At 37.8% G+C, this 23,598-nt stretch overlaps 1 protein-coding gene across 1 annotated transcript in view; it reads right to left on the bottom strand.

Annotated features, from left to right (window-relative positions):
• Positions 1 to 23,598, bottom strand: part of LOC306859486 (bone morphogenetic protein 7-like) — a 47,289-nt gene that overhangs the window by 11,365 nt on the left and 12,326 nt on the right. Inside the window, exon 2 of the mRNA XM_079400526.1 lies at positions 3,579 to 3,771. Within this exon, the coding sequence (XP_079256652.1) occupies positions 3,579 to 3,771 (193 nt within the window). The remainder of the gene's footprint in view (positions 1 to 3,578; positions 3,772 to 23,598) is intronic.

Raw genomic sequence — 23,598 nt, forward strand, 5'->3', positions numbered from 1 at the left:
AGATAAAGTGATACAGAGGGAAAAAGTGAATTAAGAGGAGAAATGGGAGAGCGAGAAACAGAGCTCTTGCTCCAGATGGTAAGACCCTGGGGAGCACTTCATTTCCTTAATTGACAATAATGGCTTTATAAACGGCACAGTGTGGCTGCCCTGCACTAAATCAAACAGAGGAATTTAGAGCAAGACAAGACGACAACGTAAGAACAAGACTGAAAGGCAGTATAGAACAAAAGACAAGGGAACCGCTGCAGGGAGAGAAAGCACAGCGATTTGAACCACATGAACACACTTCAGACGTTTCAAAGACTCAGAGCAGTTCAGGTTCTCAGTGTGTGTGATCCAAACACCTGTTCTGCTAAACATCTGCCGCCTCAGCCTAATCCAGTCTCATTTATCCCTCCATTTTTGTCTCTTTTCTCTACCTGATGGGAGCACAATGGGGTGTGTTGTTCCCCACAGACCTGTCGAGGCAACTGAGGCCTTCAGGAGGGGTCGAGCAGCACGTAGGAGGAGCTAGACGTTCTTGAACCCAATTCACAGAGCGGGTCACGCCGATATTCTAGAAGGTCCCAAACGTGCGGTGAAGGGAAGCCCTGTGGCGCACAACTGATTCTTTGAGAGGAGAGCTGCTGAGTGGGAATAGGAAACATGGTGTGGTGCAACAGTAAAGTTTTCATTGGGATGCTTAGATAGAGTGAGCACTGTGTGTGCGGCAAAAAGAAATAGAAGGAACGGAAACACAAATCAAATGTGTCCAGCATTTACAGACCAGAGGGGTTGAGAGCATTACAGCCCTCAAGAGGAAAGGATTTTCCTTGGAAAAAAAAAGTCACAGGCAAGAAACACCCACCATAAAAAATAGTAAAGTATATCCAGGCCCACATGAAAACTGCAGACATTTTCCATATTTTTGTTGTTGACGTCAAAGGTTGTTAGTCCAATCACTTTTTCTAGTGCAAATTCAACTGTCGAGTGGCTTGTCTGCATCCTCATAAAATATGAACAAACCTACACAAGGTAGCAGAAAAACTGACCTAGACTTTTGGCATTTTGTCTTTTAAAGTAGATACTTGACAGGAATGTTTCCTCACAATGTTCTTTTGTCCATATATATATATATATATATATATATATATATATATATATATATATATATATATATATATATATATATATATATATATATATATATATATATATATATATAAAGTTTTCTGAAGTTTGGATGATATGATCACAAGATATAGGCTAATTAGTCATTAAGAGCCTGACCTATAAACATACCGGTCTATAACTGCTAAACAGTTAATTGAATCCAAATTCTTTTGATACATTTTTGTCAGGAGCATGTCTAAATGACACGCTCCAAGTTTTGAGCAAATCAGACCATTGGCCTACTGTAGGACAGGTTCAAGAAACCTTATAGTCGGCCTCTCTTAAATGTGGGATCCCTCAAGGATTTATTATGGGACCCATTTTGTTTTTATTGTACATGCTTCCAAATGGGTCTATATTAGTAAACACAGAAAATTGTTTCATTGCCAATGATATGCAAATATATGTAACAGTAAAGAACGAAGGCAACTCCTTTAGGGACTCTTCTTGGATGCTTAAAGGACTTGAAAACATGGTTGGCTGTGAATGTTCTGCACCTAAATTAATGTAAAACTGAGACTGGGTCCATTGGAAGTCGTGGCCTAATGGTTAGAGAGTCGGACTCGTAATCCAAAGGTTGCGGGTTCGAGTCTCGGGGCGGCAGGGATTGTAGGTGAGGGGAGTGAATGTCCAGCGCTCTCTCCATCCTCAATACCATGACTGAGGTGCCCTTGAGCAAGGCACCAAACCCCCAACTGCTCCCCAGGCGCAGCAGCATAAAATGGCTGCCCACTGCTCCGGGTGTATGTTCACGGTGTGTGTGTGTTCACTGCTGTGTGTGTGTGTGCACGTTGGATGGGTGAAATGCAGAGCACGAATTCCTAGTATGGGTCACCATACCTGGCTGAATGTCACTTCACTTAATTAATATTGATTTAGGCCCTTTATCTATTTATGGTAAAAAAAAAAAAAAAAATGTAGGTGTAATTTTTGATGGCTTGAAATTTGACAACCAGATTAATGGTGTTGTCAGATCAGTTTTTTTTTTAAGCAAAGGTCAAGCCATTTTTATCCTTTTGTGATTTTGAAAGGGTGATGCATGCTTGTGTCTTGTGTCCTGGACTACAGTAATACCCTGTATTTAGGGATTAGTCAGTCTATGCAGTCACGATTACAGATTGTCCAGAATATCACTGCTAGATTGTTGACAGGTTGTTGGAACCAGGACCATATCACACCCATTTTGTCATATTTACATTGGTTACCGGCCTGTTATAGAATTGATTTTAAAATTTTGCTGTTTGTTTTTTTTATATTTAAATGGCCTTGTACCATCTTATCTTTCTGATTTGTTACAACCTTACTCACCATCAAGATCACTCAGGTCCTCTGACCAGAAACTCCTGATTGTTCCTAGGGTGAGACATATAGTAACTGTGGGGGGCCATGCTTTTGCAGTGATGCAAGAACTGCCTCTACATTGGTGTCATTTAAGTCTCTTTTAAAGACTCATGTTTTTTCCCAGGCTTTTTTGCAGAATGCAGTTTGGTGGCTTGTTGTTAGAACCTGTTGTTTTTGTCTGATATTTTTTATGTATGTGTTGTATAACAGATGTGTGTGTATTGTATGTTTATTTATGTTTTAGAATCTGTACAGCACATTGGTCAACGTTGTCAGTTCCCTCTCAGGGCACAAGGATCGAGGAGACGTGGAGATTCAAATGTAACACTTTATTGACATCAAAAGACGAGGAACGAGGAGCTTGGGGAGAGACGAACATGTATGACGTTCAGACCGGACACAGGGGCTGGGAAACACAGGGCTTATAAACACTAGGAAATCAAAGGGGAAGAACAAAAACAGGTGCGGAGTAATTAAACATGGCTCGGGACTAATCAACTCATAATGACAGGGAAAGAGGAAGGTCAGATATAGACACGAGAGGAGGGGAAAACAAGGCACAGGACTGACAAACGTACTATTGCTTTAAATTGTGCTTTAGAAATAAATAGCCTTGCCTTGCCTTTTCAAAAAACTCAATGGCCGAAAAGTTTACTTGTAATGTGCGTCCTCAATGCCTTCTGGTTTATGCTCATAAAATTTTGTTAAGGTTGGACATTGCATTCAGGAGATAATGGTCAGTTTGTAAAAAACGAGTGAGATCTTCTTGCCAGCAATGTTCCTAGCTGTTGTATGCTAAATTTGGTGAGGATCGGATTAACAGCCTGAATGAAAAAAAAAAAAACACTCTAAATCGCAAACAATAGCATACAATTTTTATAGCAGGGAATTAATCTGCCAAGAACATTATTTTTAGATTTTGTTCCTAAACAAAATAGATTCTGGCCCTCATGGAGTTCAAATAGAATATGCAAAGGACCTTATTATAGCGCCACCTAGTGTTTGACAGTTGTATGTTTGCTTGCCTAAGAGCCTTAAATATAACTGATAATAAATATTTGTGGTATATTGTGTAGATGTACCTGTCTGAATGTTCTTCCAGCACCTGGTAGATGCTGATGCGGAAAGTCTCATTATCAAAGCGTTCCGGAACAAAGTCCTTGTAGATGCGGAACTCTGCAGCAGTCACCGCTTCACCCTCCGGAATCTTGGACAGGTCAAATCGGAATTCTCTGTGATGGCGCCTCACAGGCAAAAACTCCTTATCATGTTCAACTGTATAAAACAAACAGTGAAAGAGATGCGTCTGTTTTATATCAGCGCTTCAAAACAGTGTCAAAACGTTGAGTGAAAGGTTAGCTTGACATTTACACCGTTAACTCAAATGTCACCTTCATTTGCACTATTGCCGCCTGCAAGCAAGTCAAGCCGCCCCTTTCTGGTTTTTCATGCATAAACACAGAGCACATTTCTAGACAGATGTTTGAACTCTCCAGAGCCACTGATTGAGACATAGTCCTACAGACAGCTTTATGTGTCTCTTATTCTCAAGCCCTTTTTCACTACTGCCTCCATCATCTGGACTCTGTGAGGCAGAAGGCATCTCTCACATTTTGTGAGCTTGGGACTTCAAACTTGACCAAATTGTGTTTACATTTTATCGTCTTGAAAACTGAATGTTTTTCGCAAAGAGGGCAGATTCTGACATTGAGCCTGGAGTGTTTTGGTAGCCAAAGAACTCGAATTAAAGGGATCATTCAAACCAAAATGAAAATTCTGTCATCATTCACTCACCCTCATGTGTTTAGAAACCTGTATGATCTTCCCTCTTCTGTTGAAGACAAAAGAAGATGTTTTGATGAATGTTCATCCTGCTGTTTTCCATATACAAGCTTACAGTAAACAGAAGGCCTGTCAAGTCTCATAAAAATCTCCATACAACTTTCAGTTAATGGCTAATTAGTCACAGATTTTTTTTCACCTCCGTAAATGTGCAGTTCCACATTTCGAACACCATGATAATTACTGACAGAATTTTCATTTTTGAGTGGCCATTCCATTTAAAACTGAATCATTACTGATTTACACTCTGCACTTTTACCAACACTGTATACTTAAAAATAAAAGTTTCAAAAGGGGGGGTTTTGCAGAGATGCCATAGAAGAACCATTTTTGGGTTCCAAAGAACCTGCCTTTCAGTGAATGTCAAGTTTTTTTATTGTAATTATTATTCTACTAGTTACACATAATGAACTTTACAGCTTGATATGCTGTACAGGCCTAATGTATTTGGTGTGCAATGTGTTTACTGTATATGTGCACAGTAATATTTCATATACATGATAAGATGATGTATGAAGAACTTGTCTATGTATACAATGTGTTGAGCTCTCACTTTTCAGTGATTGATAAGCTCTGTCAGGGACTGGAGATAGCTCTCTGTGTCTCTCTGGCTCTTGTTCTGTCTTTTATCACTGTGTGAGAGTGCCACACACACACACACACAGAGAGAGAGAGAGAGAGAGAGAGAGAGAGAGAGAGAGAGAGACAGACAATAGCAGCCTTGTTGACTCTTCAGTCAGTGCATCAGAGCCAGTGAGAGCAGCTGTCATCCTCATACCTCTACTGAGAGCCGTGAATCATGGTCTGAAGAGACTCCACTGTGTGAAAATGAAGCTGTATGTTTCTCTTTAGACCGTTCCAGAGTGGGATCTATTCTGGTGGTTCTCAACTGCTTTTGCTTCAGGATCAAGATTGCGACCCAACACAAGATTGCGACCCAACACCGTGCCAAAATAAGTTGGGTCAATGACATACAAGACAGTTCATGATTAAAAGTATATATCTTTTATAGTTCTTAGAAATATGTTCTTTGTATTCATATTATTATAATATGGTTTTATTTTTTTTTTAATACCATTTTTAAGAGAGGTTCAAAATTAAATGCATAAAAATGTCATGTGGTAATTTGAATATATATGTGTGTGTAAACAGTAATGTTGATTTTCAAAAAAAATATTATATATATATATATATATATATATATATATATCATAAGTTATAATCTTTATTCTATTATTTTGATCTTTTCATTGTTATTATTATATTTGTGCACTATATTCCAACTGCACTTATATTCTTTGGCAATACTGTATTTTTTACAGTCATGCAATAAAGCAATTTTAAATTTGAATATATTACGGTTAAATGGTAATAACACACATGTAAAATGTAAAATGTCATGCGATCATGACAACATTTCACACGTGTGTGTGTGTGTGTTTGTGTGTGTTTGTGTGTGTGTGAGTGTGCGTGCGTCTGCCTGTGCGAGTGAAATGTGTGAAATGTTTTTTTATAAATATCATGAACTATTAATACAATTTTAAAGTTTGATCACATGACATTTTACATCCTTAACTAACATTGCCTTGTCCAAACAAGGTAATATTACAAGACATTTATTGACTTTGACAGTTATGAGGGTCTGTAGTGGTCATATTATTTATATCATATATATTTTTTTATAAAATAAAATGTCCAGTTTCTGTATTTTTCTGCATGTTGGCCAACTTTGTCTTTGAACATGACTTTGTTGGTTGCACCACTTGTAAAGAACTTGTGAAGCAATGAAGAAGTTTTGTTACAAAGTTGTTTGTAAAAATGTTAAAATAAAAGATTTGACTCATTTATCAAATCTAAACACACTGACATTTATTTACATATAATTTCTAATAATAAAAATGAATGAAACATCTTTGACAGAAAAAAAAGTGCACAAAGCCTTTGATATCAAAAACAAAACATGATAAATGTTTTCTCCTCCTTTTCAGCTGACAAGTCTGTTTTGCCATCCTATGTATGCATTCATTCATTTATTTGTGCAGCTTATTTGCATTTTGGATTGTTATTTCCCTGATGTCTATGACAGAACACCCACCAGTTGTGTAGCACTATTCCCTGCTCACCTCATTTATCCTCAGTGACTTTCTATCCCTCCATCCCTTTCTCTCATCTCCTCCTCCAGATCCTTTCATCATCTTTTCCACCCATCCTTTGCCCTCTCTGTCCACGACTACCTGTCCTCATCCTCCTTTCATAGCGCCATTAGAACGGCAGCAAACAGCACAAAGGCCCTACTGTGCAGTAAGGTGAAAGAGAGCGAGGCAGAGCGCGCATGGATCCGGTTACCCAGCAGTGACGATTAGCAGGGGGCATTCCGTGTCTCATTGTCCCGCACTTCTCAGAGGACTGGAATTGTTTACACACCGTTCTAATTCAGAGCTGCCCTTCCATTGAACCCCCTGGGTGCCCCCTCACAGGGCAGACGCAACACCAGGGCCACCTGTGCCCGCTTGGCACACAGCGATGCCTCTCACAGAGACGCACAGACCTCTACAGCAGCTCTAAGGCTCCAAAACAATGATGGCTCTTTCTTATTATGCAATACTTTATGGGTTCAAAGCCAGAAGAAAAATAAACCCTATAGAGTTATTGCACATCTGACAGCTGCTCTAACCTGTATCATTCAATATATGCTGAAATGGATTCCAAGGAATTGGATTTACACATTTCCCATAGTTCATCAGTTCACACCTACAAAAAGTTGAATAAATCAGTCTATGGCCTATTCACACCAAAGGTGATAACTATAATAATAAAGACACTGACCAATCAAAGCTCAAGCATTTAACCCTTGTGTTGTTAAAACTAACTACTACCTAATTTAGTGTCAAAAACGACTGGCCTTTTAAAATATACTTGTAAATCTCTTATTTGGTAATAATAGCCGACAGCATAAGAAATGTTTTGTTGGTCAGTTATTTCATTGGTTACACCACAAGTGTTTGCTCAACGACTCCCAAACGATTCGCTCAAAAGACTCGCTCCTCCATTGCGTGAAGCTAATCTGTGGTGATTGGTCCGATTGGTAGTGTTTGTGATTGTGAGCAGTGCTGATTTGTGTACAGCGTTACCGCGAAAACTGCTATTTTTAACACTCCAAACAACAAGTGATCGGGCAATATGCTAATGTTTCATTTTGAAATCAACAAGAAACGTTTAAGATTCGTTTTAAAAACGACTCATTTCAATGATTCAGAGTCGACTCTTTTTTTGAGAGACAATAACTTTATACACGGTGCACTTTCAGATTTAAAACTGCAAGATGTTTTCATTCACTTACAGCTGTGTAACACTCTGCATGAAAGGTCATTTTGAAAAATCCATAATAGGGGCACTTTAAGACTGCTCTTGAGACATCTGAATCTGAGCTCTTATATTAAACATGCCATACCATTATTTTCCTTGACAAGGCAAATTAAAATCATGACACAGTAATAAACTCTTGTCAAGCCAGTTGCGACAAAAATATATGCAACCTTATCATTATAATTACGGCAATCTGCAGGCAGAGCAAAAAGATGATCTGTGGTTATTTTCAGCATGGTCTGCCATACAATCAGATAACTGCAAAGCCTGTAAATTTATTCTTAAGAATGAAGAAGAATTTAGATTTTCTTGAGAAATTATTTAAGAACTTCAAGAATTTCACTCCTTATGAACATTCTTTCAAACTTCTAAGAATTTATCTTTCATAAGAAGACTTTTGTGAAGCCAGCCTCAGAATGCTCTAGTGACATACAGTAGAGTAGGCTCATTTGACTAGTCTAAACATTTAGATTGTTGTAGAAGAGAGAAGTGAAGCGAAGTGACGTGACGTGACGTGTGGCCAAGTATGGACCTGAGACTCAAACCCACGACCTTTGGGTTACAAGTCCAACTTTCTATCCATAACTCTAGGCCACAACTACCCCATAAAAAAAGGAAAGGACATGACATGTGGCTAAGTATGGTGACCCATACTCGGAATTTGTGCTCTGCATTTAACCCATCCAAGTGCACACACACATACCCGGAGCAGAGGGCAGCCAATGCTGCAGTGCCCAGGGAGCAGTTGGGGGTTCAGTGCCTTGCTCAAGGGTTTCACCTCAGTCGTGGTACCGAGGGTGGAGAGAGCGCTGGACATTCACTCCCCCCACCTACAATCCCCTCCGGACCTGAGACTCAAACCCACGACCTTCGGGTTACAAGTCCGACTCTCTATCCATAAGGCCACGACTGCCCCCAAAGAGAGGAAATGATTGCTTGCTAGATTCAAACTCACTTTGCCCATGTGAGCACCATGGACGAACATGTATTTTGGAATACATGTTTACTGCTAAGCCACAGATCCAACAGATGTTGGCCAATTTAAGAGGGAGAAATGGGATCAGAAAATGTTGCAAGCTAAATCTGAATTCACTTTGCTCATATAAGGCTATACAGATCTAGTATGTGCATGCAGATTTAAGCATCCCTTTAACCAACTGAGGAGCAGGGAAATATGATTTATGCATTCAAAAGTAAAAGTATAGTTCATTTACAGAGCTTCTTCTTCTTCCCTTTCTTCTTGCTTTCTTTATTTCCTTCTGAAGTCAACATTTAATTTTTATTGTATTTGTGTATCAAAGCAACACTTTTTTAACTCTATCTCTATCATTCTCACTCTCTCTCACACACACACATATCTCACTTCCTGTTTTCCTCTCTCTGTCTCTTCCTGAGTCTTTCTGTACTTCTGTCAGGGAAGATCAAACAGTTTGCTCTAAGTGCTTTTCCATTTCTCTGTAGATTTTAATGGATGACGTGCACAAAGCTGCCATTGCTTCAGCCTTACACCGTTTAAACATACCTCCAGGAATGTTCTTAAACAACACACACACACACACTCCTGATAATGTAGACCAGAGCAAAACACCCATAGAGTGCTGCATGCTGCATGCATGTGTACACCAATTCAATCACCCCAACAAGCACTGGAACACACTTAAACCACAATTAAAAATATGATTTTAAGTGGGTTTAAAAAAAAAAAAAAAAACATTTAAATGGTAAAAAATGTTTGTTAAGTCTGAATGATCAAATGCTAAATATATTGTTCAAAACTAACACAAAAAGTTGTGGAACATGTTTAAAGTTATTATAACTAATGCTCCCTTCTGTTATTTCCTGCTTCCCACTTCTGAAGTCATAATTACAAGTCTATCACATTCACCTAAATGTTGACCTAAATGCAGAAGATATTTAGTCAATATCCAATGTATTTTAAATGAAATTCACAATAGAATCATTTTTGTATAAATGTTACCTGTGCTATTGAATACATTTATCGCATCTGAAATTTTGGTTAAATTAATGCTGTTTTCGCTGAAAAATACATACTGTGTGCATTATGGCTTACAGTATGATTATTTGTATACATAAATATACATGACTAACACAATCTCATGAAAGTTTGTAACTTTTTTAAGTTTTGCAGAATTGGTGACTAATTCATAAAAATGTGTATGATCTCAGTCATTACTTTTTTGTACATCATTGTACGATTTCATACAAAATCAACACCTCACGAAATAATACGCTTACGTTTCTTGTGACATGGGGTTGTGAGTGTAATGGCAAGAGGAAGCAATGTTAAAAATGAATAAAACTTAACAGAAACTATAGCAATAGTTCTCTTGGAACTCAAAATGAGTTTCCCAGTCATAAATACGAACTGAGAGGCTGTTCGTGTCCAATTTCTGACTAGGAAACTATTTACAATAATTCTGATCAAATGTGAAGGCAACATAACTACTAGGACACCTGTGTGAACTTGTGGAGAACTGACTTCATACATCCTCTAACAAAACCAGCTGGAGAATCTGAGAATTCTGAGAATCATTTGCAGATGCCATATCTAATTCTATTCATTTTTAGTGTGGCCAAATGCTTTTTTATCCATTGTGTTTTTGCATTTCTAGAGAAGATCCCATGAGAACTGGAATCTAGGTGACGGCAATTTGGCTGCCTCTTCAAAATTACACAGTGTTCTGAATGCTTTTGACCGAACCAAAAACAAATGATTCAAACGGCCACCTGTTCATCAATGGCATCAGCAGAGCGAGACCAGAGGAGTGTCATAGTTGAGCTATTTAATAAGAGCCTCTTCGCATTTTTCCCCTAGTTCATTTGGCATCATTGTCTGCGCACATGTGAGGCTTAACAGTAAATGGGATCACACACACACACACACACATCCACTCAAAACAACACATGGCTACAAACACAGTGCACGTGGCTACAGATACATCATGGCAAATCTACTCTAAGAAACATCTGCAAACGTGGACACACACACACACACACAGAGTGAATGATTGCAGCAGTTGTTCTGTTCCACCCTGTAACCAATAAATAAGATCTCCAGGCTCAGAGCAGCCAGAAGTGATGACACAAGTAAGCGTGCGTCGCCCATCCATAAAGCCCTCAAAAGCCAAAATACAGGCTGTACCCCAAACCCGTGTCCCAGCGCAGGTGCACTCCCACTGCGGACAAACACACCCTCCCTGAGCTTGGGCTGCGGCAGGCTCTTAATCTCTCTGTCAAGGCTTCCACATTAAAGAGGACTTCATGGACTGTGTGGAGCAGATGTGAAGCACCCTCCTCTCCAGCCTCCTTCAGTCTTCAATTCTTTCACAGAAGTCCTGTGATGCTGTTTTGTATCATTTTTAAAGACTGAAATATTGACTAAGGGTGTGTGCACACCTTGCAGATTCTCTTAGTTCCTTTGGTTTGAACCAAAAGAGAAAATGGTACATTTAGTCCTGGTTCGCTTAGTGTTAATTTTTAACACCAAACCTAAAGATACAAAACTTAATGGATTTGGTCTTGGCTTAAGGATATGGTCACAACCTTAACAGACAGCTTTTAAGACATATATTTTTGTGACAGAACATCCAAAAAAATGCTATGTGATCAACATACAATAAGTTATGTAAATATGCTCAAATGGCTCAAAAGTGTTCAAATGGTGCTATTTTTACCAGCTGATCATATAAAATGTGTAAAGGAGCAGTGGCAGGATTTCCTCTGTTGCTCACAGAGATCTGCTGCAAAGAGACAGTGATTCAGATGCCTGTACTAACTGTAATGGGCAACATACTCCTATAATCAAAAGAACCAGGTATGCTTTAGTATTCTGTCCTTTAGGGTTGCATCTTGTGATATCACATCTTATTTTTGGTTCGTTTAAAGGTCTTTGGTCTGCGCTGCATTCATATATCAGTCAAACTGCACCAGAGTTCATTTGGAAGCGGACTGAGACCCAGTGTTGAGGGGAAAACAATAACAGTAACGCCAGTTTTGTAATCAGATTATGTTTTTTCAAGTAATTAGTACTTTTAAATTTACAATGACGTTACTTTTTTTAAGCAATACAAGTTACTTTGTTTTTCCATTTATTCATTGACAACTTTCCTGTTTTTTCTGCCAATTTCTCAGTGTTGAGAGAAATTGGGAGTGAGTTGCAGAGGTACTTCCTTCTGCCTGAGGCTTATTAATTTAACTACTGGTGTGAAAGGGCCTTTACAGTTGCCAAAAATATATAACTTTTGGGTTTTTGTAATTTAAAAAAACTAATAAGCTAGCCCAGCCCAGGTGACAAAAGTAATGCACATATGTGTACTCTGGAATTACCTCACATGCACTGTATGTATACTTTACTGTACACATAAAAAACAAAGTATAATTTGGGCATAACCAGTCAAATTGATCCATCCATTGTAATTTACCTTTTTGATAAGCTCCGCCCCCTTTGGTTACAGGTGCTAATTTAGAGCTAAAGAATATCTCATAGGAACGAACTGGAGATTACCTTGAGCTTTCCACAAAGTTTGTACTTGCATGCTGTTTTGTACAGTGGCTGAGAGAGCACAACCCTCTGCAAATGAAAAAAACACCTGCAAATTAAGAAAACGGCTTCTTCAATTTGACAACACACACGCTGCAACACAAACAAATGAAGAAGCACGTTGCAAAAACAGAAACGTGCTGCAAATAGGCATAGACCACCTCGGAAAATGTTAAAGGGAACCACAAAGTGACAAGCTGTCACAGTGCACACAGCAGGGATGAACGAGGAACACGCAGACGAGGATGTAACTCAAAAGAACAGTCTTTAATGAAATCCAGGCAAGGAAAGGCTGACACAGACAGGAACACCGGGGAGTAACGAGTAGACCAGACGAAATCAAACTGAACAGACAGGACTATAAATACACAGGAATATCATAGATAATGAGACAAACACAGCTGAACAGAATTGACTAATAATCACATTAAACAAGGACAGGAAACCAACCAAATATGGAAACATGAGGCGGGAACACAAGACACACATGACAGAGGACTGACACAAGCATGGCTGGGACATATTTATCAATGTTTGCTCTGAAAGGTAAGATTTTTGTTTATTTTAACATCTTGCTCATACAATTTCTTGTTTTTATTTATTTATTGGATATCATTACCTAAATAAGCTAACGAAATACATAATTATTAAAAGGTAATGTAAGCTGGCTAACATACTTTTACAACTTCCCTTACAAAAATTAACCATTTCCTATGGTTTTACTATTAAAATTAATTAATAAATACATTTATTATATAAAAAATAACAATGAATTTAATTTACTACACTGACCATAGTTTAACCATAGTATTTGTACACCTATGGTTATACTAATGGAAATCAATATGCCAAAAACATGGTTCATATTCGTTTTGTTCGAGTAATTTTGTTGTGGTCTGCTTGGGCATTTCTTATTGTTTTGTGTCTTGTGAGCATTTGCAGCACATGTGTTGTCAAACTGTTAAATATGTTTTCTTAATTTGCTTGTGCTTTTTATATTTGCATGCATTTTCTGAAGTTGCAGCGCGTTGAGCTCTTTTAGCCACCGTAGTTTCAAACCACCGACGCACACTCAAAAGTATCCTCATTCTGGCCAGGTTTTGTTCAAAATGATGTCACGCATTCAGTTTCAGTTAAAGTATATCAGGGGCCTTAAGCGTCTTCTCCATCTAGTAAGCATGTTTCTTCTGCCTAAGGTAAACTGAATGCTTTTTTTGTGAACAGGGCAAACTCCTCAAATTCCTCTAGAAAAGGTAAAAAGCCTGGATGAGAAACTGGTTTAAAACCTCATGTTGTTTCTGGATGAAGACCAGAACAAATCCCTTTGAATAATCTCCTCATCTTTCTGTGATGGCAGCAGCTTCCAAAACATCACCTCTTCATGTTTATCATCCCTCCATTCCATCTCTTTCTCTATCTCTCTTCCTCCGCACATATATGGCAGTCATTAGCAGTGGGGCTGGGCACAGTTAAACCCAAGCGGGCACATTTATGACTTCCTCTGGGAGGAAACAAGTGGCTAACGGCATGTTCGCCCTACCTGTGTTAAATAAACATTACTGAGAGAGAGAGAAAGAGAGAGAGAGACAGCATTTATATCAGCAGCTAGGGAAACTCAATCCACAGACAGCTGCCTGTTTCCACTGCTTTTCCTTTTCATCCCAATACACGCAAACACACAAACAATCCCATTAGCACTCATGGCCTGCATCAATCCTGCTTCTGCAGGCGCACACACGTGCAGAGCATACGCAGTGTTTGCATGCAAGGTAATGATGGTGACCCCACAGGCCTGCTGAACCTGTTGCCCACCTGGAGCTCTGCAGATTGAGCACACATGCCCCTTACCTATAACATTTATACGTTTCATACCTAAAGAGCACTGTAAAAGTTCTTCGTAGTTCTGTAAAAGTAATAGTTGTGGATATGGTTTCATAATTCTGTCATCGTAAATGTCAGTGATAGTCACAAATGAAACAATTGTGATTTCTTGATTTGTCTATATTCTTTGGACTAGAAAGAGTAGACTACTGTTACGACTGTTCATTTTTTAAATGCATCTTTAGCTTATCTGTGCCTGCACAAAATTCAGTGTTAAGATGCAATGCTGGATTAAAGCCAGACTGAATTATGCCTGCTCTGACCCACTTTAGCCCCTAGTATATAGTTGTAATTGCTGTGTAAATGCATTCATGCTACCTCTGAGCACCGTTAACTGTAGACAGACACCTAAATTCCACTTCAGAAGCGCTTCTGTGCCACCTTTGCAGGGTAAATTTGCAATAGATTAAAAAATAAACAAACTTGTATCAGAAAAACAAACGTGCTACATAAACAATGCTACAGCTTTTCACCCAACTATAGCCAAATTTACAATGCAAAGGTGGCACAGAAGTGCTTCTGAAGTGGCATTGAGGTACCTTCACACAGACTGTTAAATGCTGCTCAGAGGTGGCATGAATGCATTTACACAGCAATTAAAACTGTATACTTTGATACTAGTGGCTGAGGTGGATCAGAGCAGGCATAATTTAGTCTGGCTTTCATCTGACATTGTGTATTTACACCAAAGTTTGAGCAGGCACAGAGCAGCCTTAACTTATCTTCAGCAACACATTTCAAGATGATGTATAATCAACTCGTTCATTTTTAGTAGATGTATGAAGTCCGTTCTCCTCAAGTTCACACAGTAACTGTTAAATTATCGTTTGACAACCACAAAGTGTTTTAACACCTTGTTTTGGGAAAAACAAATAAACTGTTTATTTATAATTTATATCTTTATATGTTTATCTTTATTTAATTTACTGTGCTAATATGAAGGAACTTTCCATACTGATTTTTCACAGGTGTTTTAACAGATAACTTCCACATAAAATTACCAGTACCTTTTCTTCTTTTCTACATATTTTTTATTAATCATATTACTATATTATATCACATAATACAATAATATAATACAATTATAATATGTCATGTCAGTACAAACAGCATAACTGTGAGTGTGAAATTGATTTTATACAACAGTCCAACATACAATAAGTTAATATGATACAACACTGTCAGTTTCATTAACTACTTTTTCTTTGCAGAAAAACAGATTGAAACAAAGTCAAAAAAGAATCAAATAATCCACCTCGGAGTAAACAGTACTGGTGCTTCGTTACTGAATGAATCAATATGTTGGCATGAATTTGAGTGAATGATTCAATGACTCATTCATTATATAGTCTATTGTCACCACTACTGGTGTATCGATGTATATAACCTGCAGAATTAATTCCTAAAATCCCCACAACTAATGCATAAATGAACAGCACGTCTGGAACCAGTTCAGCCAATCAAATTTGAGGACTGGAACTAACTATACAGAAGGCAAAAAAACAGGATGTAAACATAGTATATCCAAATTCATATTTTTTTACAAAACAGAAGACCAAAAGTATCTGGATGAGTACTAATGCAATGACTTTTAATCTTTTTCAGTGTACTTAAGAGAAAATCTGTAACTAACAGAAAACATTTTCTTTTTGTTTTATGTTACAAATTTCATTTTCCTGTAATGTGCTGCATTTAATTACTATAGAAATCAAGCTTTCCTTCCTCCAGTGAACCACATCAATACAGCCAGACCAAACCCCACTGATTCACCACACACACTCTGTGTGTGTGTGTGTGTGTGTGTGTGTGTGAAGGCATTATGAGATGAATGTGACCTCTAATTGGAAACATACCGTCAAACGTAGACAAATGAAAACACGCATTATTTATCCCTCGTGTCTTTCTAAATCTCTTTGTCTCTTTATCATACACAGACTTACATTCTCCTCATTGTTATTATTAAATTACTGTCGCTACATTGTTTTTGTTTTATAAAGTATGAGGTACATTTCCTGTCTGTGTTTTTTCTGCCATAATAAGCTGTTCTAAAGGGCACATGCTCAAACCTCTCAATTTGGCAGGCACTCTCGGTCTCTCACATGTGTTGGCCACAGGAAAGAAGCACTGGAGCTGTTGAGCATCTCACCAAGCACTTCCTCCACACACACACACACACCCTGTTTAGTTGTGGGATTACGAGCGGACCTCTCACACTTAAACTGAGTGCAGCTGCTCTTGATACACACACACAGAATAACCGCAGAGATGATGTCACTCTTCATCAATTACAACCTACACCAAACAGCTCACCAACATCCTCCTGATCGCCCGACAACACCCCATTTTTCAAATCCAGTTCGTAACAAGGCATTCTGGGGCAGTCACATCTGTGCTGTGTCCTTATATCGTTCAGCTATTTTATAACATTTTCTCTTTCAAACATTTTATTTTGCTGTATACTACAATTTTCAGCCATAATGCATGCTGAATTACAAGAATAGTTTACCCAGAAATGAAAATTTGCTGAAAGATTACTTGCCCTCAGGCCATCCAAGATGTAGATGAGTTTGTTTCTTCATCAGAACAGATCTGGAGAAATGTAGCATTACATCACTTGCTGACCAATGGATCCTCTGCAGTGAATGGGTGCCGTCAGAATGAGAGTCCAAACAGCTGATAAAACATCACAATAATCCACACCACTCCAGTCCATCAGTTAACATCTTTAGAAGTGAAAAGCTGTTCTGTCATGACAGCTCTCATAGGGGCTGGCATGGTAATGTACATGACAATGTTAATGTATTTGGTCTTGGCGGAAAAGAGCTGCTATGCTGTTGCTGCTGCTGCTGCGGCAGAGCAAGTACCGAGACTAGCTACTGCCAGTACATCCTCAACATGCTGCTGTGAGCATGTAAGAAATACTGCTGCTGCAAATATAACATGCATGACATAACCCCCATATAGCATACATGAATCACCTCGTAGCAGATCTATACAATTGGAGCTGAGGAAGGTGGAGGGTTTCTGAAGCAAGCTGCAAACTGCTACAGCAAGCACTAGTCATATATTTGAATGTTGAGCATTGAGCTCATTGGTTCCTGATACAGGAAAGAACCAATTAGCTGTGCCATGTGATGGTGATGTCATTAGGTCAGATTGAGTTAGACCTATCAGACTGCGCCATCTAGAGTTTTGTGCCAGAACTCTGGAATTTGTCTGTAAGAAGAAAATTCATCAAGACTTTTTTTTTTTAACTTCAAGCTGTTTCTAGTGGCTAAAACACAAGACCCCTATCCACGATATTGCTTTCTCCAGTGGCAAAGTTATCCAGGAGAGAAATATGCACAGATCAAGCTCTGTATACAAGTGAAAACAGTCCAAAACATTTCTAAACAAATAGACAATAGGACAACAAGAGATGATCTTTTTCACTGGATGAAGCATTATTATGGATTATGGACTCGTATTTTGGCCAGAAGCGACGGTTAATGATGATTTTGTTTCTTCCAAACACGCAGCTTTTTGCTTCTCAAGGTGTTAACGGATGGACCGGAGTGGTGTGGATTATTGTGATGTTTTTATCAGATGTTTGGACTCTCATTCTGACGGCACCCATTCACTGCAGAGCATCCATTGGTGAGCATTTCTCTAAATCTGTGCTAACGAAGAAACAAATTGTGTGCTTACACAAGTCATTCACATTTTTGATAACACTTTTGATAAGAAATTAAAAGAATTGAATACTTGTATTTATCAAGGATGAATCAAAAGTAACCTTAAAATATGTATAATGTTATAAAAGATTTCTATTTCAAATAAATACTATTCTTTTTAACTTTCTATTAATCAAAAAAGCTTCACAGTTTCCACAAAAATAGCACAACTGTCTTCAAAATGGATAATAAAGATAATAAAGAAAATCAGCATATTAGAATGATTTCTGGAGGATCGTGTGACACTGAAGACTGGATTAATGATGTTGAAAATTAATCTTAGATCACAAGAATAAATTGCATTTTAGAATATATTCAAACAGAAAACAGTTATTTTAATTTTACTGTATTTTTGATCAAATAAATGCAGACTTTGTGAGCATTAGAGTGTTCCAAAAACATTGAGAGTGAATAGTGTAACAAGTGAGTGGTTTATTTGTAGCAAAGCATTGTGGGCCATGTAGGAGGGTCAAAAAGGGGCCTTGTCAAAGTGTGACACGTTTCAGGAGGTTAACACCTCTGAGGCAGGATGAGAGGAGAGGCCGGGTGACACAACAGATTAGTGCACACGCCTGTCACCCGCTTCACACCCCCCGCCCCAACCGGTGTTCTTCCTCTTCTCAGCAGGACACCTGAAAACTCCTCCATCCTTCTCTCTTTCTTTCTCAGCTTTTCTGTCCTTTACACTATCCATGTTACATTCATCTGCTCTTGTTTGTCCCTCCTGCAGAGCTGTATGTTAGACTCTGCCACTAAACTCATTGTTGATCCCAAATCTCATCTAATCAGTTATGTTCAAAATTCAAACTCATCAGTGAGGTTTTTCAGACTGGGGATGGACTGATATCAAATTTTGGCTCATTAGCTTGTAAATAATTATAACAGATGTACGGTAACACCGACTGATGGACAGATATGTCATCTACAGAGAAGATTAATATTATAAAGAATATCCATGCCACAGCCACTGAAATCACTTTAGTCAAACACCTTACATGCTAAAAACCAGCAGGTGCTTTTCTGAGACCAAAACATCGCCTGGAGACCACCAATAGCCGATACATTAGTATGCACACAAATGTACAGATGAATAACATAAGCACAGAAATGCAAAATAAACAACAATCCGCATTAGCAAAGGCCCCATCACACACATCACAGTCTGTTTGCATTGTACCGTTGCACTGTTGTTCATTTAGTTTAATTAGATCCAGAAACTCTAAGTGAATTAATGAAAGAATCCCGTTTAGCTGCAAGCTGCCTGCAGTTTAAGCATTTCCTAAATAAACTGATGTAATATTTGCCATTTTCCTTTTTCAGAGTAATTTGACACACGTTTCAAGTCCTCATAAACGATGGTTTGCAGTTATTGCTTGGCCTTAAAGTAATGGGCTTTTATTTGGCTCATTAGCATGTGCTAACGTCCTGTGATGCATTATGGGGTTCTGTGTATAAAAAGATCCTGTTTACACACACACACACACACACATGCAGAAATACATGCAAATACACACACGCTCTGTCACAAAATGTCACACATTTTGTTATAGTTTTTTCAAACAAATGATCTTTTCTTGTGTTTTGGCACTGATAGTATAACAGAGGTTCTCTTTGTGGAAGCCTTTTCATTTTAAAAAGTTAATTCTTCTAAATGAAGTGCAGATCTCATGGTTTGGTTTGGCATCAGTTCAAGGAGGCAGGCATCTGAGCACAAACAGTGCTACTAATACATCTCTGCTCCTCTCAACTGTGAAAAGTCAAAGGTGTGTGTGTGTGTGTGTGTGTGTGTGTTTATGTGGTTTATGAGGACACAAATTTGTATAATGACATGGGTATGACAGAGGTATTACAATATGAAGGTGGTTTATGAGGACACTGCCTATGTTCCCGTAATTCAAAAGGCTTAAAAAACATACTAAATGGTGTTTTTTTGAAAATCTAAAAATGCACAAAGTCTCCTGTGAGGGCTAAGTTTAGGTGTAGGGTTGGTGTAGGGCAATAGCACACACAGTTTGTTCAGTATAAAAACCATTACGTCTATGGAGAGTCCCCATAAACCACAAAAACCAATGTGTGTGTGTGTGTGTGTGTGTGTGTGTGTGTGTGTGTGTGTGTGTGTGTGTGAAATGATAATTCTGAAATATTTTCTTCTTTATCTGCCAATACACCTGATGTTGTTGTGATTAATGAGGAGTGTAGAAAAGTGTTTGTTTTGGAGGTAGCATGCACTTTTGACTCTAGCATGGAGGAAGCTTTTATGACCAAAGTCATCAAATACCAACCACTCCTAAATATTATTTCAGAGATAGGTTATCGGGGTAGATTATTTGTTTTTGTATTTGGCAGCTATAGGACACACACACAGGCTGGTTGTGAGAGGGTTTCAGAAACTCGGGATGCCCAAAAAGAGGGCTAAACGGTTGGCAAAGTACTGTGCTCTGTCTGTTATCATAGGTAGCCGTCATATATGGTGGAGACGTTGTTATTTATATCCATAATAACTGAGTGATATGCTTAATACTGTGAATATCTATTGTATGCCACTGGTCCATGATTTTCTTCTGTACTTGTATTCAACTGCATCTGTAATATTTATGTCCCTGTAGAGTATTTCTTTTAATTGGATCTAAATAAATTAAATGTGTGTGTGTGTGTGTGTGTGTGTGTGTGTGTGTGTGTGTGTGTGTGTGTGTGTGTGTGTGTGTGTGTGTGTGTGTGTGTGTGTGTGTGTGTGTGTGTGTGTTTTTAAATGCCTGTAATCGGTTATCGGGTCACTGGATGGGTTTTAGCCATCTTCTGGACTCTCTGCAGTGTTGAGTGAGTCTTAAGCCTGCAAGTCTGTTTGGAAACTAAAGGAGCCCATGTCAGGCTGAGCCAAATATCTCAATGTTATTTATTACTAAGGTAACTTTTGAATTGTAAAATATAATTTTCAAATTTCAAATTATAAAATATAATATAATAAAATAATATTTTCCCTGTATTAGTCAGTAGGGCTGTTTGAAAAAATATTCAAATGAATTATATGATACCAAATGTATGGAAGCTCATTTTGCACCACATTAAAAAAAATATATAATAATAATAAAAAAAAAAATCATGCTTTGGCCAATAATTCTAAAATAAAAGGTATAAATTATGAGCTAAACAATTATGAGATAAAAATGATAAAAAAAAATTAAAAAGTATGAGATACTAAGTCACAATAGTGAAGTTAAGTCAATAGTATGGTTAAAAAAATTAATTATGGGATGCTGTCATGATGAGAGTACAAAGTCAGTATTGTGATGCTAATTCAATTATGAGATAAAACGTCAAAATTATAACAAGTCAGACTGATGAGATGACTTATATTTATGACATGAAAAGTCTAAATTATGACAAGTAACAATTAAAAGATCAAAACCATACTTTTAACAAAAAGTCAAAGTTGAAATAAAAAAAAATTAAAAGTTGAATTGTTATGAGATAAAGAAAAATCATAATTATGGCAAAAATTGCAACATTTTTATGCCAGGAAGTTTGACATTAATTGCATTATTGTGACATGGTATCTTAATTAAAAAAAAAAAAAAATATCTCAATTATGTATCTCATAATTTTGGCTTTTTATCTCATAGTTATTAACCAAAAATGTGTTTGTTTGTTTGTTTGGTGTTAATGGCCTTTTGGTAGCCCCAATATATCAAGTAATTCATTAAAAAAATCATGATTTATCCAAGCATGATGGGCTTCAATACAAATAATAGCCATTGCAAAAAGTGTTAATATATAAATATATAAAGTTACAAGACAAAGTTTTATTTGTTTGATTTCTATTTTAAGCGTATGTTTTTGTTCTAGTATTCTGTTATATTTTATCATTTTAACTTTGCAATGACATGAGGGGGGTGAGGGAACAATGAATTGCAAAACTGCCATCAATGCACTGATATTCCTTTTGGTTGTTCTCCACATTCTTCCTGTCCTTTTTTATATTGTGTCAACTGGACAAAAGAAAACAGCTGAGGAATCTTTTGTTGTGCTTTTTCTGATATTTCCCAGCACAGCAAGATATGCGGCCTGCTTCTCTGTAACAATGTTACACAATGTTGATGCTCTGGAGCTGTGTGAGGGGTAAGAAAAAACTGCACTCGGACTGACAACAAACAGGCAGGTTGTGCTTGATTTTCCTCACAAAGACAAAAGAAAAGAGGAAAAGCAACAAAAGCGATAAAACAAAAGCAAAAAGTAATACATTAAATAGAAAGCAGCGATTATGATCTCCAAGTGGTAGAAAAGTAACACTTCGGTTACACAAGACAACATGTCAAGGCAAGAGTACTAATCAAACTCAACAAGAGAAAACAAATTCTGTCAAAAACTTCCCTTTTATTTGGTGTCAAGCAGGCTGATGGGAAAATTTTCTCCTAATAAGAGGTAATCTTCCTCTCACTCACTCTCTATTGTTTGTTATAACTTCCAAGACATGTCAATCTGCACCAGTCACATCAACAACCAGCAAAAAAGCTCTGCACAGAAGGAACTGACATGTCTAGACCTACAGTTTGTACACTTAGAAAAGAGTGCTCGAAAAGCAGTGCTACAAATTAGATTGTGTGTGTGTGAGGAAACAAGGACAGAAGGAGGTGGGGGGTAAGTGTGTGTGTGTGTGTGTGTGTGTTTGGACTTTGAGCAGATAAAGTTCCCCACACAGCTGCTTTGGCCAGCAGATGCACAGAAACATCTGTATTAACTTCTGGCAGTGTCCCAAGGGCAGCCCGCTGAGAGCAGGAATGCTAGGAAGGCCCTTCCACAGACCCAGAGATGGAGAAACAACAGAAAGACACAGAAAAGAGGCACAAAGAAGAAAGAAATTAGAAAGAAAGACACTATGCTTGATATTTTAGCATTTAGCAACGACAGCTATGCCATAACTGACCATCTCACATGGCACTTTCTCTGAACATTTATGAGCACAAGGTGAGCCAGCTGACCGGTGAAGACTGGACGGGATGTATCCGAATATCCTGATATAGCAGTGACGCATTTTACAATTTTGTGTGGTGTGCTTGGGTGGGAAAAAAATGGAAAATCACATATAAATGGTCCCACATGAAAAGTGTCCTACATTTCAGTGTCACCGGTTTTTCTCGCTGTGAAGCTTTAGAGACACATGAGCAATTATTGAACTAAATCTGGATCTGTTAGTCTGGAATCTTTACTTATTGACACACAATTGATTCAAACATGCAACCCTTCCCTTGTGACAAATAAGTACACTTTAACATACTACTGTTGGAGTACTACTTATGGGAATAATGTAATTTAAAATACTGAATGTAAAGTTTCCAGACACTTAAAGAGATAGCTCACCCAAAAATGAAAATTCTGTCATTAATTATTCACTCTCATGTCGTTCCAAACCTGTAAGACCTTTGTTAATCTTCTGAACGCAAATTAAGATATTTTTATGACATCCGAGAGATCTCTGACCCTTTATAGACAGCAACACAACTGACACAATCAAGGCCCAAAAAGGTATTAAGAACATCATTAAAATAGTCCATGTGACATCAATGGTTCACCTGTACTATTATGAAGCTCCAAGAATACTTTTTGTGTGCAAAGAAAACATAAACATAAGAAAACTGACCTTTTATTTCATTATATTATCTGCAAGCACAGTGTTTAAGTGCGCTTCTTTTTCTTTCTTTCTTTTCTTTCTTTTTTTAAGTTTAGATACAAGGCCAGATCTTT

Source organism: Barbus barbus (genome assembly GCF_936440315.1).
Source record: "Barbus barbus genome assembly, chromosome: 40".
Lineage (NCBI taxonomy): Eukaryota > Metazoa > Chordata > Actinopteri > Cypriniformes > Cyprinidae > Barbus > Barbus barbus.